This window comes from Neophocaena asiaeorientalis, unplaced genomic scaffold (genome assembly GCF_003031525.2).
Source record: "Neophocaena asiaeorientalis asiaeorientalis breed wild unplaced genomic scaffold, Neophocaena_asiaeorientalis_V1.1 scaffold40, whole genome shotgun sequence".
NCBI lineage: Eukaryota > Metazoa > Chordata > Mammalia > Artiodactyla > Phocoenidae > Neophocaena > Neophocaena asiaeorientalis.
The window spans coordinates 2,108,700-2,127,924 of NW_020185335.1; the positions used below are offsets into that span (position 1 = coordinate 2,108,700).

Sequence of the window (19,225 nt, forward strand, 5' to 3'; positions counted from 1 at the left end):
GCTCACATTGTGAGCATGCGCTGGGGTTTGAAGTACCAGAGGCCTCAGAGCTGGGCCCAGGCCAGGGCTGGGTGGACCCCTGAGTCAGTGAGTATGAATCTGTTTTGTGAGTGTATTAGGAGGTGGCTGAAGTATCTATGAGGGCTACTTCCCTATGAGGCAGGGAAGGCCTCGCTGAGAAGCCCCAGCTACTAGCAAAGGCAGGGAGTGGGGCCCAGTGCCCCTGTGGAAAGAAACCCCTCTTCCCACGCTGGGAATTACAGTACCACCTCGCTCTGTGCAAAGGGACAGAAATGTTGTTCAATTCCACAAGCCTTTATTTATTTAATTTTTTCTGTACGTGGTTCCTCTCACTGTTGTGGCCTCTCCCGTTGCAGAGCACAGGCTCCGGATGCGCAGGCTCAGCGGCCATGGCTCACGGGCCCAGCCGCTCTGCGGCATGTGCGATCTTCCCGGAACGGGGCACGAACCCGTGTTCCCTGCATCGGCAGGCGGACTCTCAACCACTGCGCCACCAGGAAGCCCGCCTTTAGTTTTTTGAACTGAACAACAGTTCAACGTTGTGGGAACTATAGCCAAGTTTAGATATGGGCCTGTTCCCCAAGAGCATTTAATGGTCTACGGGGGTGAGGCAGCCAGACAAGAATAGCAGGGATCTACCAGTTGAAGGGAGAGGGTGAGCAGAGATTAGATAGGCAGGCAGTGTCTGCAGGGCCCAGACGGGGCATCCTCCAGCACTGGGGGAAAAGGTCTTCGCTACTTTGGCTTCCCTCAGAGCAACTCCCTAACCATCACGCGGGAGGCACCTATTACAGGAGGTGGGAGTAGAGGACAGGTTGGCCTCCCTCCTTCCAGGGAGGACTTCAGCACTGGGCAAGTGGTTTGCTTTTTCTATGACCGTCTTATGGGGGGGGGGGGGGGACTGGCCACCACCCAAACCTCATGCGGATGGGCATGGATAAGGATGTGGTTACCATAGCAACCAGCATTCCTAACTTCCCCATATCAAACCGCAACCTGTGAATATTAGGGAGGGGGATGAGAGGAGCCAGGGACCCTGCATCCGTCCTTATTCTGGGCTTGCTACCATTCTTCACCACCATGGTGCCTCAGTTTCCCCAAATTTTGAAGTGAGACAACACTTCTTTACAATTAATCTGACCACAGACACTTGGAAAACCTTGACCAAAGAATGCCCTGCCTCACAGTGAAAAGGAGCTTGTTTCTCACTGAGATTTGTGCGTACAGATTTTCTGAGAGTTGAACGGGTAAGAGGAGCCCGATTAAGGATCGTAAGTCTACCACCAGCTCTGTGACTGTCCATGCAATGTCGAGCAAGTCAATCTCTCTAAACCTCAGTTTCTTGATCTCTAAAATGGGTATAACTATTTATGCTCAAAATAAATGCTTTTTTTTTTTTTTTTTACTTTATAGAACCATTGTGACAGCCATACAAGATAAGGCTGTGAAAGCATTCTGGAAAATGTAAAATCTCACATAAATGGAAAGCATCATTTTTATACTCTGTGCTCTTAAGGTCTTCCGAACCAATCCATGGCTGTAAACCCTTCAGCCCAAAGAGTTCCATCATGACTGCAGCCTCAGAGTCCTGATTTTCAGCCCAGGCTATGTATTAGAATCACCTGGGAAGCTTTTCAAAGTGTACCACTGCCTGGGCCTTACCCCCAGAGCTCCTGATTTAATTGATGGGGTGAGGGTGTCTCGTGGGCATGTTTTCAAAGCTCGCCAGATGATTCTGATGTGCAGTCAGGATTAAGGACTGCTTTAGTGCGACCTGTCTCAAATTTTAAGGTATGCAAGAATTACCTGGGGAGCGTATTAAGATGGAGATTTTAATTTGATGGGTCTGGAGTATGAGGGCTTGTCATTCAAAGTGTGGTCTGTGGAACGGGAACTTTGGAATTACCTGGGAGCTTGTTAGAAAGGCAGAATCGCAGGCCCCACCCCAGACCTGCTGGCTAGAATCTGCATTTTAACAACATAGGAGCATGAACGTCTCAAAGCAGAACCACTGCTTCTGAACGTGAGCATCTTCTCCCTAGAGAGACAGCGCCTTTGGCTTCACATTCAAGGTTGAGGTGGGGGGTTGGTGTGAAGCCCGAGATGGTAGACCGGGGTCTCATTTTGACAAGTGATGGCACCTCTTTTGACAAGAGGGGCCTAGACCAGCACTATTCAAAGAGTGGTTGCGTCCTGACAGTGACAGTATCACCTGGGAGCTTGTTATAGATGCAAATTCTCGGACCAACCCCAGCCCAACTGAATCAGAATTGTTAGGAGTGAGGCCCAGAAATCCGCGCTTGAACCAGTCTCCCGCGCGCTCAAGTTCGAGAAGCACGGGCCTAGGGCGTGGTGCTCACCAATCTGTATTATTCTGTGTTGCGGAGTTTAAGGAAATCAAGGAGGGGAGTTATGCAGTTCTAGACTCCTCGTTACCTGCACAAGAAAGCATTCATGAAGCCAGTCCTCCTGGCTGTCTGTCCGGAGTTCAAATTTATGGAAGGGCAGATAGCCCTCTACCCTCCAGCCTGAGTTCCTCTGGGACAAACGCCACCCTTTGCGGCAAGGAATTGACTTCCTCAGGCTCTGCTCCAATATAAATATTACTTTGCACGGTGCTCACCATTTACAAAGAGCTCTCCCCTCCCTGCCCCAGCTGGTCTTCAGGACACTACCAGGTAAACAGACGGGTGTTATCGACCTCGTGTTCCAGAGGAGTTTGAGAGGAAAGAAATTGAACCACGGCTAACAGCCTGTTTTCCTTCTGTTCACCCCAGGGACGATCTCTGTCCATATCTCTATCTTGTTTTGATTTCTCTCTTTGTCAGTCGTGCACGCGCGCACACACACACACACACACACACACACACACACACACACACACGTACGTGTCTCCCAGAGGCTCCTGGGGGGAAAAAACCCAGTGCAAACAGCTACTGGATGAATGTTTAGACACTTGACTTTTAATCTGTGTTTCTGGGCAGAGCTGCTTCTGGAACAGAGGCTCTGGAGCTGGGCTGGGTCTCCTGAACCTGTGGACATCTGGCAGCCTAATGCTGGGCCAGTTCCTGGTGTGGAGGAGGCCAGAAGGTTGGGGCAGATTGGGCTAGAGAGGAGGTGAGGCAGCCGAGAGCCAGAGAGGAGGGGGAGAGGGCCAAAGCCAGAGGCCCCAGCTGGGACCTGCGGGGCAAAGGCGGGATCTGATGCAGTCCTCCAGGGCAGCCACCAGGTCCAGAGCTGGAGAGGCTCAGGTCTTGAAGAGCCTCACGCCTGCTCTGTTAATTCTGGCTCCCTGGGTATTGGGAGGGATTTCCCTGAGGGGTCTCCTTAGCCCCGGAAACCTCCCCCAGGGGCTCAGGTGGTGAAACTACTGAAGTCAAAGGGGAATAAACAAGGCGAGTAGGGCAGGGACGCGGGATCGCTGGTGGCCGCCCGTGCGAGGCGAGGCGAGGTGAGGCTGAAGTGTCCTGTTTGTGAAAACGCCCCCGCAGCTGCCTCCCTGGGGAGCGCCAGCTCTCGGACACAGCTGCGTCCCCCATCGGCTGGCTGGGCCATGGGGCATGAGGGCCTCACAGAGGATGTCCGCAGCTGGCATGCCGCGGACATCCACACCAAAGGGCACTGTTGGCAAAACAAGTGGGGAATTTGGGGGTGAAAGTGGAGGTGGGATCGGGGACTTGTTCCTAGGGCTTACCCCAGGTGGGGCAGGAGGCTGCTCCCAAAGAACCCCAAATCCTGACATCAGGCCTAAACGGGACACACGGACCCCACAGAGAAATGCCGACAGGGTTAAGAGAAAGCTGCCCTCAGACAACTTTGGCTCCCTGCCAGCACCAGACCCCTTTGCCTTTAATGCTCCAAGAAGCAATCATTTTTATAAATCCCGTAATTGTCTTATGAACAGCACAGGTGTATTGCATAGTAACAGCCATGGGATTTGTGTGAATGCTTAATACATACCGGATATTCTCTAACCCTTTTGAGGCAGGTCTTTTATTATTATTAATTTTTATTGTTGTGTTAGTTTCTGCTAAGCAGCAAAGTGAATCAGTTATATGTATACATATATCCGCTCTCTTTTGGATTTCCTTCCCATTTAGGTCACCACAGAGCACTGCGTAGAGTTCCCTGTGCTCTACAGTAGGTCCTCATTAGTTATCTATTTTATACATAGAGGTCTTTTCAGTATTCCAAAAGACTTCGTCATTTAGAATTCCAGGGCAAGGTGCCCAGGCCTCTCTCCACCTCCGAGAGGCGCTGTTGTTCAGCTTTCTTCTGCTTCCCCTACCAGGGACACAAGCTCCTCAGTGACTGAGAACCGGCCTGAGCACTCTCTGTCTGGCCAGTGTCCCCCATGGGGGATGGGTTTGGAGGATGCTTCCGTTACTACTACTGGGTGTCGGGAGGAGAGAGGAGGGAAGACTGCACAGGGCCTTCCTCAGTTCTTGGTGGTCCTTCCTGTCATTCATTTCCAAAGTCCTCAGGGCCACACCCATATGGAACAAGGGTCAGTCCCTGTGCAAGGCTTTGAGAGCCTCCTGCATCACTAGGGCCATCTGGAGGCAGACAAAGGCCTAGAAAACTCTGGGCAGATCCCCACAACTGGAGATATATATGCATTTCTTTTGGGGGGGGGGTGCCCATAAAATTTTCTTCTTGAATATTGTTTTGCTGATTACACAAGAAACACATGCTCTTGTAAAACACTACAGAAATTTACTTATAAAGTTAAAGAAAATACCTTTTAATTTTACATCATCTACTCTGTAGAGGACCACTGTTATTATTGTCTTTCAAATATTTTCCAGCATACTTGTTTCATTAATAGTAAAAATGGGCTCATACTGTAATAGTGTCCTGCCATAATTAAAAAAAAAATCTCCATAATACATCTTGGACACTTCTCCATGTCAGTACAAAAGCCCCATCTCGATCCCATTGGTTGCATAATATTCCACTGTAGAGATTAGCAGGATTTATTTTTCTGTCCCCTAGGGAAGCACATCCTTAAAATTTCAGTATCCCAAAGAACTTGATACTAGGCCCCTTGTTCACATAAGTTTATGTACATGTACAAGTATATCCATGTAGGTTGATTCTTGGAGTGAGTGGGATTCCCTGCGTTGTCCTGTGAATGTCTGCTGGCCTCTGGGAGAGGAAATATCCCTACACTTGCAGTTGCTCCCAAAGGGTAGCAAAGGCCAAGGGCAGAACTTGGCTCCCCACGGACCTCGTACTGATCGTCAGCAGAATAGGAGCCTGGTGGCCGTGTGGTCAGAACCACAAAGAGGCCAGCGTGAGCTCTGAGCTGGGCATCCCTCTGAAGCCTGGATCTCGCAGAGTGAGAACGTTTCTGACCAAGAAGTGACCAGGAAACAACAGAACGGGGGACTCAGTAATGTAGGGCATGTAAGGGTCACTCAGAGCATGGGGATGTTATGTGGAAGAGCTCCAGCTCTTCATGACCTTGGCTGACCACTGAGGAGGAGTGAGGGGGGGGGCTAGGAGAGGATTCCTGGGTCCCCCTACCCTCTCACTTTGCTGTGTGATCTTGTGAAAAGAACGTTGCCTCTTTGAGTCCCAGTTTCCCCCTCTTCAGACACCTGCTCCTTCATTAGAAATGGGCTGAGTTAGGAGGGTCAGATTCCCTGCGTCATCCCCACTGTCCTCGGAATCCAGCTTCTCTGCGGACTCCTAGTATCTGTTTATTGGAGTCCAGGACAGGTGGGGTGGGTCGGTGCTCCCCCTGCTTGGTGGCTGGGCTCCAGAGAGCTCACCCCAGGGACCTGGTGAGCCGTGGAGAGTCCTCCCAGAGCTCTTTAACTCTGTGAGCGGCAGGGGGACACTTAGAGTCGGGGGGAAAACCCCCAAGATAAAAACAGAAGCCAGAGTTAGTAAGAGGAGGCCCAGCCAGGGCAGGGAGCGCCTCAGGGGGGAGGGAGAAGCTCCCTGGCAGCCATGGGAGTTCAGAAGGGGACAGGTACGGGAGGTCCAGAGCAAGGTGACCCACAGCTTAATTCTGGGTCCTTTAGTCGAATTTCAATTTGGCTATAGCCTCATTTTCCTAAATCGCCTTCTGCGCCATCTCTGGTATTCTAATCCTTTTTGCTTTCCTTCTCTGTTAGGTCCATGGTCCCTCCTTGGGACTTCCCTGAAGTGGTGACCAGAGAGGGCGATGGGATGCCGAGGGGGACAAGGAACCAAGAAGCAGTCTAGCTCCCCTTTCACATTGTACCAGAGGTACGATGGTTTTGGAGGTCTTTAAAGACTCTTTGGCCTCACCCTAGCTTAGCTATGCTCCAGCCATAGGACCCCTTTCTAGTATTAAAGGGACTGCCCACCACCTCCGAGGCTGGATCAGGAGGGAAAGTAGGTGTCCAGAAACCAGAGTTGGGGAATTAAGCGCTGGCCAGGAACCAGTGCCGCCATCACCTCGCTACACGACCTCAGAGAAGTCACACTTTGTGTCTGTTCCCTCATGTGCACAAGGAGAATCGTGGTCTGCCCACAGACTCACTGTGCAGGACTCAAGGTGCGACTGTGTTTCGAAAAGTACAAAGTCTCAGACAAATGTGAGGATTTGCATGATTATCAAGAGCGCTCTTGGCTGACCCCGTGAGAACTGGGGGAGAATAGAACCGTGGAGTCCTCTGTTTATAGCTGACTCATCTGGCAGGAGGCCTGTGGTATAACCTTGGCCGCTTGATAACTTTCCTTGAATCATGCAAGTCTCTGGTGCAGATAAACTGGCAGGAGAAGCCTTAGGGAGTGCGCGTGTCACCTAGAATACAGAGAGGCTGCAATCTTTTTATAGCCCTTTCCCCCAAGGGAGTTTTATGGTACCAGCCAGGGATTGGAAATACAACCCCTCCTTAGCCCCATTTTACAGATTTAACAATCTACCCACCTCCTTTAGTAATTCATAGGCAGATCACCATCCTAATCCAGGTGTCACATGCCCAGTCCTCTGCACCCCCAGATTCTCAGTTTGCTCCAAGGGAACAAAACTTCATTGGTTATCATACCCATTAACCCCTGCCTCTGCACAGCACTCTGGGCCGAGGGCCTCTGTTTAGCCACCTTTATGCCCGCCCTGCCGAGGTGAGGAAGGGAAGGGAGAAGAATGGAGGGAGCCTCCCCCTGATCCTCCCTCTGGTTCCCATGCCCCTCGCTCTCAATCCTAGGATAAACACCCTGGGCCACCACCCTCCCAGTGGTCTGAGATGCCAGAACGTTTCGGATGCCCACCCCAGCCAGGACCTCAGAAGGAAAACAGATCACTTAATTTTTTGGAGTGGTGGAGAAAAATTTGTCTCTAGTGATATCAGAAGCCTCTAAAACGAGGTGGGGGGGGGGGCTCCCTTTATGCCTGAGTCAGGCCATCATAGACCCTTGTAATACCAGTCCTTAGAGCCAACTTCCAAAGGTTGTTCAGTCCAGCCCTCGATTTTTGGGTGAGTAAATGTCAAGACCACACAGAGCAGAGGGTGGGTCACTGAGGCATTTAAGATTGTGCCTCCCCCGACCCAGAGAAGGAAGGAGTCACCCAAAGCACCCAGGATTATCACCATGAGGGAACATGTCAGGCTGGCACCCCAAGCTTGCCTCCCACCACACCCTGTGAGTGGGACCTGAATGCCCGTGAGGGATGGAACGTGGGCAGAGGAAGCCTAGGGGATGCTCACTGCCTGGATGCCCTCTCCACTCCTGCTCCCACCGGACAGGCTGGGGAGGCCAAGAGTGTCCCTTCAGGACCCCCCAGTTTGCCCCAGTCCCCAGGACCCCACGGGGCTAACCTGGTATTCAATAAAAGGGGAACTTGAGGGAAAAAATGAGTGGGTGTCTGAGACCTGTGGCTGCCGCAGCTGAAGGCAGAATGTTACCTTGAAGAGAAAGGCGGGGAAGATAAGACGGCAGGGGGAGTCATGGGGAGCCTTGCCAGCCCAGGCCTCCCCTCTGGTAAAGCCCAAACTTGCCCAGAATGAGGCTGCAAAAGCCGGTGGGCTCTGTCGTCTCTGTCAGGGAAGAAAACTTCCGGGCGGTTGTCACCAGGGCACCCAGGTGTCTCCCAAACTCGAGACCCCTACCTCAGCAGGCTCTGCACCCAAAACACCCACTGGGGCAATCTCACCCCTGCCCGCAACTTCCTTGCCCTCTTTTCTCCACCGCAGGTCCCCTGGGGGCGAGCGGGCACACAAGTTGGGAGCTTTACTTACCGTCTGCGTCAAAGTGCTTCCAGATCTCCAGGAACTGGGACGCCGTCAGCTCCGCCAGGTGCAGGTAAGGGGGTTGCTGCTGCTGCGGCCCAGCCATGGCGAGCCGCTCGGAGACCTCAGGCAGCACTGCGCTCTCCCTGCGCGCCGGCTCCTCTACCGCACTCGGCCAGGTCTCGCGCGCCACGCTGCCTTTATATACAATCCGGAGGCTGCGCCCGCGCCCCGCTGCCAGCAGGGGGCGCGCGCGCTCAGAGAATCGGCTTGGGTCTCAGCGGGGCGGCGGCCGACCCGGGGCTCCGCAGGGGTTCTCAGGGTGGGGGCGCCCGTCTGTGCTGAGACCACTCCTCGCCTGGCCAGGGAAACAGAGGCTCTCGGGTGCAAAGGGGAGAGAGGCTGCCCTTGCCTTCCTTCTCCCTCTCTCTGATCATCTTGAGGTGCAGCCACCACGTATCGTCACTAGCAGCAGCAATAATACTAACAGTAGTAACAGCAACGCCGCCAGTAGTAATAATAATAAAAGTTTGACAAGTCTTTAGCATCTGGACTTCGGAGTTCTCTAGGACTTTCTCATGCCTCCTCTCGTCTGACCCTTTCACAGCAGGAAGACCAGGGACCACTTTTCCGATGAGGGGACTTGAGACTTCAAAGGACCAAATGACTTGCCCAGCCCGGCTCTGTTTCCTCCCTCTCACAGCTGCTTAATGGGGCCCAGTCTTGTGGAGAAGACCAGGGTTCTCTAGACTTTACTGGGGGTGGCTGGAATCAGCGACCCCCAGGAAGGATCCAGATGGTAGGGAGTGGAGGAGGGGCTTCCACTGATTGCCCTTGCCTGGGTACCTCCCTCCACCCTCTGGTGCCTGCCGCACCCTGGACAGGCTCTGGGGGCTTTCAGACACTCGTCGGAGAGCTGCAGAACTATATCCTCCTCTACCAGGTCTTAGCCACGCCCACCCATGGACATCGTGGGAATTTGCTTAGGCTGGTGGGCAGAGAAGGTCTCACGGCTGACCTAGGAATATTCTGCGCTGGTCTCAGAAAAGACAGAAGCAGCTGCTGAGGGTACAACCCGAGAATATAGACAGGACTCCCCAGCTGGGGGCTAGGCTCCCTCCCCATTCTCCCTGGGGGCCTGAGCCTGGGGGCCTGTCCTGGCCTTGTGGACCATTACCCCCAGAGTGGCAGCTTTGTCCCCACTTTCTCCCCTCTCCTGCTGAGTGACTGAGAAATGAATTGATGCTCATTAGCATGTGCTAATGAGTGTTAGCTGAACTGCCTTCCAAAAGGAGTGCAAAGGCAAGGAGGTGAGAATGAAAAGGAGGTCACCAGGGGAGAGAGGAAAACCAGGAGACAGAGGGGGTAGGTTGTTCCTTAGGGGGAGGGACAAGCCCACAGTGAGCCCAAAAGAGGCAATACAGAGTGAAGGTTCCAAAACCACTTGTTTTTTTTCTGCCCAGAGCAAAAGTGTTTAGAGTTCCTTGCAGGAACAGACTAGGAGAGAGGAGGTGTCATTAAGAAGCTAGCTTTCCAGGCCTGTATGCATCCCCCTCCCCCATGCTGCTGGTGAAGGGTCCAAGGGCTGAGGAATTCACCAAAACCGCTGGGTCTAGGGAGGCAGGATTGCTCAGTGGTTAAGAGCAGGCACTCTAGAATCAGGCTGCTTGGACTTGAATCCCAGAGTAAGCTGTGTGATCTTGGGCAAATTACATAACCTATCTGTGCTTCAATTGTTCTCTTCTACAAAATGCGAATGTGGGTATTTACCTCTTAGTATTTATTGTTCCGAGGATTAAATGAGCTCATGCTCCGGCTAACCTTTGTGGAGAAAGAGCAGCGGCGGTTGGCGGTTGGTGGTTGGCGGTTGGCGGTTGGCGGTTGGCGGCGGTTGGCGGTTGGCCGTTGGCGGCGGTTGGCGGTTGGCCGTTGGCCGTTGGCGGTTGGCGTGGCAAGAAATTCTTTCGCCAGCATCCCTCCCCTGAGGTAACTAATAGTTTCTAGCGGGGCTAACCCCAGAGTGAGGCCCAGGGGAAAGGCTAAACACAAGCTCTTAACCAGTGTGCGGCCAGCCCCTCAGGGGCCAGGCTCAGCCCCTTCCAGCTCTGACACTGTCATCTGGGCTCTTCTGGCTCACTTCCTGCGCCCTCCCCTGGCCCAGATCTGGGGTGAGGGATCTCATCTCTGGCTCTCTAAAGACCCAAACCAGTACCCCCCTTGCTGCTTTGGTTTTCCTGGTGAGGAAGAGAGAGTGGAGCTCATGCTTCCTACTTTCCCGAGCTGCTGAGATGGGGGAAGATGTTGGCTTGACTAGGAGAGGTCCTGAGTATGACAGCAGGGTGACCACAGTGGTCTCCAAAGCCTGCATTGGGATAGCCCTGCATCGTTCATTTTAGATGCATGCTTGGAGTCTCTTTGTGGGAGGCGCATCCCTGACTCCCAGATACAGGCCCAGGGAGGGCTGCAGAGCCCAAGCACATCCCTTTGTTCCCAAGCTGAGTCCTGCAGAAGCAGCCATGTTTAGGATTACAAGCCCCTGCTGTGCGGTTGGAGAGATGCGGGTACAAAACCTCCTTTGAGACCTTGGCCAAGCTATTTAACTTCTTTGAACCTTAGTAAAAATACAGGTAATAGGGCTTCCCTGGTGGCGCAGTGGTTGAGAATCCGCCTGCCGATGCAGGGGACACGGGTTCGTGCCTCGGTCCAGGAGGATCCCTCGTGCCACGGAGCGGCTGGGCTCGTGAGCCATGGCCACTGAGCCTGCACGTCCGGAGCCTGTGCTCCGCAACCGGAGAGGCAACAACAGTGAGAGGCCTGCGTACTACACACACACACACACACACACACACACACACACACACAAATACAGGTAATAATAATACTGGTGGCACAAAGTCAGTGTAAGGCAACCCAAAATAATGTAGTCGAGGAGTTAGTTAGCAAGAATCCTGGCAGCTGTAAGTGCTTGATTAACAGGTGGATATTGTTATTAATATAGAATGTTAGGAATTGTCTTGTTGTTCTGAAAGAGTAGCACAAAAGGGGCTTAGTATCCCACTTGTTAAACTTCTCCCCAGGAGCCGGGTCCCTCCTGTCCGCTGGGCTGCCCTGTAGTTCCAGCCAAGGCCATGGGCTATGAAAGGAGAAGCTGCATAGGGGAGAGGAAGGAGCCTTAGTCTTTGGGGAATGCAGCGTGTGGGGCTCCTCTGAAGCCACACTTTGCTGGGGAGACTCCAGAAGACCTCGCCAGGTCTTGGGGGGTGCCTGCTGTAAGGGGACACTAGCAGGCCTGCCTGCTCCCGGAGCAGAATTCTGGAGTCTGGGCCCCTTGTGAAGACAGAACTGGTGCTTGTGTCTGACTTAGAGCTGTCTGAAGGCCCAGGCTGTCCTGTCCTGGGCCTAGAAGGAAGGTGGGGGCGATGGCACCCCGTTCCTGTTCTCTGCAGCCCTTCCTTGGAGGTTGCTGTGGCTTCTGGGAAGGTGCACAGAGTTGAAAGGAGGAGCAAAAGCTAGATACTGCTGGTCGATCCTTGGTGTTGAAGGAGGCCGGGGTAGACCTGAAAATGGCTCCAAGAAAGCCTTCACTCTACCGTGCAAGGTGCCCTCGAACTCCCCAGAGACCAGCTGCAGTTCCCACACCCCGAGGTGACCAGATGGGTGGGAAGATCTCCTCCCTGCCCCGGCCCCTGCCCACCGAGGGAGGAGATGTCTCAGAGCCAGCCCCCTGCTCGTCTCCACGCTCAGCCCCCAGCCAAGACTGCAGGCTACAGCGGGGGGAGGAGGAGAGCTTTGAATAGCAGAAGAAACTGGAGTTGTCAGCTGGCCCTGACCAAGTTTAAATACCCGAATGTGAGAAGAAAAACATGGATGCAGACATGGCTCAGGGATGGGAAAGAGTTTCAGTGATCTGAGGTTCTGCTCCTCCTCCAGGATCTCCCCACACGTTTATAACGATGACAACGATGATAATGACCACAAGGATACCTTTAGTTGACTTTAAAAAGAGGGCTTTTACTGTGTCTTGCTTGGTTAGGTCCTCACAGCTAGCCTATCAGTGCGAGAGTTGGGCCTGTTTTGAAGATAAGGAGACCAAAGCTCGGAGAGATGAACACCCAAGACCTGGCAGGGGTGGGAGATAGGGAACATTTTGGCTCCTCTGGTCTATGGAGTCCTTGTGGACCAGGTGCTAAGGCCCTGGACAATATGTACAAAGTTCTTCCCATGTCCTGACCACTGGAACTGCAGGGAACCTCCTAGTGGCAAGGGATGACACCACGTCTACTGTTTCTGAGATGCCTAGGAGTTTGGCTGATGGCTGCTTCCTCCTTCTCCAGAAGGGGCAGACTGGGTGCCATCCTTCCTTTCGCACGTCCAGGCCACCAGCTGCATCACGAGGGCTGCAGTCCAGTACCAAGCATCGGCGAGAAGACCTGCCCTCTGCCTCAGACCCCAGACTTGCTCCCCCCAAGAAGGGAGGGAAGCCTGCTGACTGTCAGGTGGTGAGATGGAGAACAGATGACAACTTGTTAGCCGGTATCCACTGGGTCGAGGTAATTGGCAGAGCTGCTCAGAGCACCTGGTGTTATTTTGGAGCGCATCAAAGAAAAAATCAGAAACCCTGCTTGGTTCCTCCCTCTGCCTGGAAATATTTCTGTCAGATATTGCCTCTTTGGTCTTTTTTTTTAATATATATATAAATTTATTTATTTATTTATTTATTTTGGCTGTGTTGGGTCTTCGTTTCTGTGCGAGGGCTTTCTCTAGTTGCAGCGAGCGGGGGCCACTCTTCATCGTGGTGCACGGACCTCTCACTGTCGCGGCCTCTCCCATTGCGGAGCACAGGCTCCAGACGCGCAGGCTCAGTAGTTGTGGCTCACGGGCCTAGCCACTCCGCGGCATATGAGATCTTACCAGACCAGGGCTCGAACTCACATCCCCTGCATTGGCAGGCAGATTCTTAACCACTGCGCCACCAGGGAAGCCCCTGCCTCTTTGGTTTTTAAAATGGTTAGGCCTGGCTACTGGGGTGCCGGAGAGCTGGCCTTGCTTCCCAGAAAGAAGGATGAAAAGGATGCAGGAGCCCAGCAGTTTCCATGGAAACGAATCAGGTGGAGGGAGAATAGAGTCCAGAGGAACCCAGAGGTGGGAGCAGGACTATTGAATAAACTCAGTCTGAAGCCTGAGAATCTGTGGACAAAATACTCCCCTCTGAGCAAAGGATTTGGGTCACCAGGATAGCAGTAGGAGGTGGAATGACAGTAACTGGGGGCTGTTGAGTGACACCCTCCCCCAATAGGCAGGGACACAGAAGAGGCTGAGAGCTCAGGCTTCAGGATCCCACAGGCCCCTTTTGGCTCTTGGTTTTGCTGCTAATCAGCAGTTCTGCCGTGTGATGGCTGTGTGACCCTTGGCAAGGCTTCCAACCTCTCTGAGCTTTCCTTTCCTTGTTGGTAAGATCTAGTAACTTCCTCATATGACCTTTGTGAGCATTAAGACTTGGAAAGCATGTAAAGAGTGATGTAGGGCCTGGAACATATGAAGCACTCAAATGTTGTTATAGGTGAGGAAACTGAAGGCAGATGCTAAGGGGTCTCATTGAGTCAGTGCAGCCCACCCCCCGGCCAAAGTGCAATCAAGGATAGGAAGTAAGAGATCACATTCCAGAATGGGAAGGAGCTGCTGGAAGGGATGCCCTCTCTACGGCAAACAGACTGGTATGCCACTGTGAGGTCTGGAATTGCTGCAGCCACCTTGACACCATGAGCGAGAGTCTAGAGTGACCCAAGATGGAGAAGGGCACGGAGTGGAGACTGAGGATGCAGTCCAATCACAAAAGGCAAGACAGAGAGACTGCAAGAAATTGGGTCACGTGTAGCATCATTTGAGCTGCTGGATCAAGCTGAGTCTGAAGTACCTTGGACTTTTCAGTTACGTGAGTTGATATATAACCATTGGTGTTTAAGCCCATTTATATTAGATTTTCTTTCATTTGTAACCAAAAAGTCCTAACTAATAATCCAAGAAGAGTTGTTCTCATGAGACCTGGACTTGGGAAACCTTCAGGGACCAAGGCTCCTCTCTTTCCCTTTTTCTTAGGGCAGCAAGCCACTCCTGCTCAGATTCTGTCTCCATCTGCACAGTTTGTCCAGTTTCTTCTCTCCCACAGCACCTGTCCTCATGACTTTGCCTTTCCTTGCCTGTCATAGCCACCTCGCCTTGACTTGTCCCAAGAGTCACAGCTTCCATTTCCCCTCTGTTTGTTTCCCTTTCCCAAATCCCAGGAGAAGGATCTGATCGGTCTAGTTCATCTCTTTGTGTCAGGCTATTCAAATCATAAGTTGCTGCCCAGCTGTGGATGGCACCCACCCCTTGATCCCATCAGCTGTGGATCCAGTCAGAAGAGGGTGAGGGGAGTGGGGGGGGTGCGCAGTGCAGAGAAACGGCTGTTTCCCTTAGAGGGAGTTGTGGGCACAGTGGCATTAATGAACACCTCTAGTCTTGGGTGCTCAACATGGAAAACTCAAACAGGCAGTGGGACATGTAAACCTGGGTAAAAAAGCACTCTGACCAGTGAGTCCAAATGTGAAAGAACAGGGGGAGGGGGGTGTTACCTAGAACAGGGGTTGGCAAACTTGTTTTTTGTAAAGGGCCGTGTAGTAAATTTTTTTAGCTTTTCAGGCCAGAGTGTCAGTCTCAGCTACGCAACTCTGCCATTGTAGCACAAAAGCAGCCAAGGACAGTATGTAAAAAAACATGGCTCTGTTTCAATAAAACTTTATTTACAAAAACATGCACTGGGCCAGATTTGGCCTGGGACATAGTTTGCTGATTCCTGATCAAGTAGAGTGAATTTTTAGTCTCTCTCTAACCTCTTAAAGCCTCCGTTTCTTCTCCTATGAAGCAGGAACACTAATAGAACCTACGCAGAAGAACTGTGATGATTCAGTAAAATGATGCATGTAAGTTACTCTGCACGGTGTCTGGCACAGAGTAGATAGATATTGACTGCTTTTATTCTTTTTATCACGGGGTTGGATCTCAGAATAACTGGATTCTAGGTCCACCAGAATTTATGAATCTACAAGAGTCTCTTCATCTTCTCTGAGCTGAGCTGGGAGCTGATAATTCCTCTCTCCAGAAGGTTAGAGAAGATCACTGAGGGACCAGGGTGAAGGAGGTCGAGTAAGATAAGGCTCAGGCAAGGCCGGCAGAGGGAAATATCGCTGCAAACCAATCCAAACCTGCAGGGCCTCTGTGTGAGGCTGGCTTGGCCTCTGCTTGGGGCCTGGCAGGGAGCCCTGGGCTCGATTTGCAAACAAACCTGCTCCATTTCCTGCCAGAATGGGACTTCCTGGTGGCTGAGAATTTGGATACTTTCACCAAGGATAGGTAAAGTGTCCCTAGAGGAGCAGTGTCCCACTTCCAGGATTTTCCAGGATGTACCAGGGATGTTGGAGTGAGGTGTTCAAAGGTCAGGGTTGCATTCCATTCGTTCATAAGCTCGTTTAAAACTGAATTATTCATGCCCTCAAAAAAATATTTAATAACCATCGGCTTTGTGCCAGGCAGTGTAGTAGGCCTTAAGGAGTCACTGGTTAGAAAAACAGAACTAGCCCCTTCCCTCAGGAGTTTAAAGTCGAGTGGGGGAGACAGATATTGATCAAACCACATAATGGAACATAGAAGGGCAAACAGTTTTTAACAAGAGTCCCGTAAATATCTAGTGTTTAAGGGAGGTCATTCTGAGGGGGAATTAACTGGGAGAAGGGAGGAGGGGAGCATCCCTGGGATTTGAACCCCATGCTCCGTGGTGGAGGAACTGTAAGAAGACTAGTGGGATTGGAGCATAGGGCGGGTGGGGTGTGTGGTGGGATGGTGACCCTGGAGAGGTAGGCGTTGGCCAGGGTCCATCTCCAGGGCTGGTGGCCACCTTCCTTCCGTCAAGGGCAATCCCTGGAGAAGGGTGCAGGTGTGACAGGTAGCAGCCAACACCTGCAGCAGCTGTGAGGTGGGAGCCCTGGTTAGGGAAGGGGATGGAGTGGGGCCCCAGGAGCAGCTGCTGCACCCCAGACGGGACAGGTGCATCGCAGCAGTGCAGCCAGCAAGAGAACAGGCCAGCCACTCTGGAGCAGCGGCCAGCAGGGAGGACCCAGTGTTCCTCCAAGTGACCTCCATCCCCCCACCATTAGTTATCCCGTTATCACTGCCCTCCCTCACGCTCAGACACCATGCTGGAGAAGGAGGTGAGGAGAGGATGGAAAAGACTGAACATTTCTCCAAAGGAAACCAGATTCTTCAAGAGTGCCCTTCTGAGCAAAACAGCATGGTGGTACCATAAATTGGCAGGTTTTTTTTAAAGTCTTTATTGAATTTGGTACCATATTGCTTCTGTTTCCTGTTTTGGTTTTTTGGCCACGAGGCATGTAGGATCTTAGCTCCCCGAGCAGGGATCGAACCCACACACCCTGCATTGGAAGACGAAGTCCTAACCACTGGACCGCCAGGGAAGTCCCATAAATTGGCAATTTTCAAGTGTGTTCCCCCATTCCCGCCCCCCTACTGCCTGGCAGGGTGGAGGCATTTGAGGAAGACAGGCCCAAGAAACTGTATCTTCATTGTGCATCTCTCTCAGTGATTTGTGACCCCACCATGCTCAGTTTTTCTCTGTCGCCCCCACTAGAATGGAGGTAGGGACCTTGTCTATTTTGTTTATCACTTTTTCCTGGCTCTCAGCACAGTTTGTGGCCCATATGTGCCCAATGAATAATTGCTAAGTGAATGAATGAATGAATGAAGGGCAGCAGAGAGGAAGAGGATGTTTCTACTTAGAGAATTACAACCCTCTGAAAGCTCTAGAAATGAGCCCTTGCATGGACCTCGCCAGCTCAACTCCTGGCAGTCAAGTGCCAGGCAGCGGGCCCCCAGGGTCACCCTCGGGAGGGCAGCTGCTTGCCCTGCTGGCGGCTGAAGCACCGTCTGGCGAGGAGGAGCTGCCTGGCTCTCGTCCTCTCCCTCATTCATTAATTCCCAGGCCTGGCTCATAGCTGCTTCCCTGCCCTGCTTTCCCCATCACGTCAGTGGGGATCCCCTCACAGGCGGAACACAGGGTGGGGGCTGGGCAGTGGTGGGCAGGGAGCAGGCCCAGGCCGGAAGGAGCCACACTGGGGCGCTTCCTGGAACCTTCAGCTCTGGCTGTGATTGCTGGTGGTCTGATACAGGAGCCAGAAGCCCGGGCCAAGCCCAGCCCAGCCAGTGCTGGAGGGTGACAAAGGATGAGGTCCAAAAGCAAGAGAGGAACAGGGGGAGAAAGGGGAGTGGAGGGATGGGAATGTGGTTTTCCAGGAGTCACAGAGACAGATAGTGAGGTCTGCGCCTACAGGGTCACCTGCCCATAGGAGATGCCAATTGCGCCCTGCTGAGGACCCTTCAAACGATGGTACTACGCCCGCCGGCTGCTGTGAGGGTTGACTCCTAGGGCTCAAAGCTGTACCATTCTCTGGAGAATTGCCACCTTGCCCAGAGATGCTCCCCTACCCCACCGTGGGACAACCCATAGCCGATGACTGACAGATACAGCATATCTCAGCCTGGTCCCTTGCCTCAGGGTGAGAGGACCCTGTGTCCCATTCATGCTCCAGAGCTCCCCAGAGATCAGGCTGAGGCCAGACTTCAGCTGAACCTGTACCTTCTCAGGGTTCCTCCTGGGTGTCCTCACCTCAATAATTAACCTGCACAGAATCCCTGTCGTGGTCTCTGCTTTTAGATCAGACCTAAGACACGCTGTCAGGCTAAGGTTCCTCTCTCGCCACTTGTTGGAAAGCCCCTCTCAGTCTAGGACTCTGGTTTCTGACACTATCTCGAAATGTTGTGTTTTCACAAGAGGGCAGGATATTTCCAGCATGTCAGTGATTCTAACAAAGGGTTCTAGCACCACCATTTATTAGCTACGTGAACTTGGACCAAGACGTTAACTTCTCAGAGGTTCTATTTCTACATCTGAGGAATTGGGATACCATGTTGGAGTGTGGCTGTGAGATAGAGAGGGCTGGGGGAGCCGGTGACAGAGAACCTGGCTTTAGAGTCAGATAGATCCGACTGGCTGTGTGTCTTGGGTGTGTTGTTAACCCCTCTCGACTCAGTTTTCTCATCCATAAGATGAAAATAACGCTGGTACTGAAGCCGTGGGTTCCTGAGAGCCCCAAGTACATGCAAAGCACTTAAAACAGAGCCTGGCTCATTCTGGGAATATTAGCCACAGAAGGTTTATATGGCACCTGCACAGACCGACTACCCAGTACGAAGTGAGTGTTGTTTTATTAATGGGGATGGTTCGTCTAAAGTCAGATGTCATAATAATGATAATAATAATAATAAATACCTTTGGTAATTTGGGAGAGGTGCCTAAAGAGTGGCCCAGAAGTGTGACGGATGGAACCCTCGGGGCCTGATACATCCCATGTGGGCTGGGGAGGGGTAGTCAGATGCAAGCCACCCTCAGTCAGCTGGCATGAATCCGAGGCCACTGTTCTAAAGCAGCTTGCTGCTGGTGGCTAGCCTGCATGCCAGCCCATTTGTCACCCTGTCTTCTCCACATTTGAAAGCAGATCCCCAGGGATCGTGGACAGAGCACACAGAACAAGGAGCCACTTTTTTCTCTTGAGGGCTGGAGAGGCGAGCAGCAAAGAATGACCAAGGGCTTGTCCTTGAGGAGAGGACAGTTTGACAAGATGGGAAATGTGCAAATTCTGTCTCATGAAGGACGGGGAGCTGCGAGCTGTGGATCTCAGGCAAAATCCAGCCACCTCCTATGTTTGCATAGTCTGCAAACTAAGAATGGCTTTTACATTGTAAGTGGTTGGGGAAAGATTAGAAGAAGAATATTTTATGGAAATGATAAATTTCAGTGTCCGTAAGTAAGGTTTTAGTGGGACACAGCCACACCTATTCATTTACTTGGTGTCTACGGCTGCCCTCGTGCTACGACGGCAGAGTCCAGG

At 52.3% G+C, this 19,225-nt stretch overlaps 1 protein-coding gene across 1 annotated transcript in view; it reads right to left on the bottom strand.

Annotated features, from left to right (window-relative positions):
- CALB2 (calbindin 2) overlaps positions 1–8,379 on the bottom strand; it is a 28,893-nt gene extending 20,514 nt beyond the window's left edge. Inside the window, exon 1 of the mRNA XM_024735717.1 lies at positions 8,238–8,379. Coding sequence (XP_024591485.1) covers positions 8,238–8,334 — 97 coding nt within the window. The 5' untranslated portion in view covers positions 8,335–8,379. The remainder of the gene's footprint in view (positions 1–8,237) is intronic.
- Between the last annotated feature and the right edge of the window lie 10,846 nt (positions 8,380–19,225).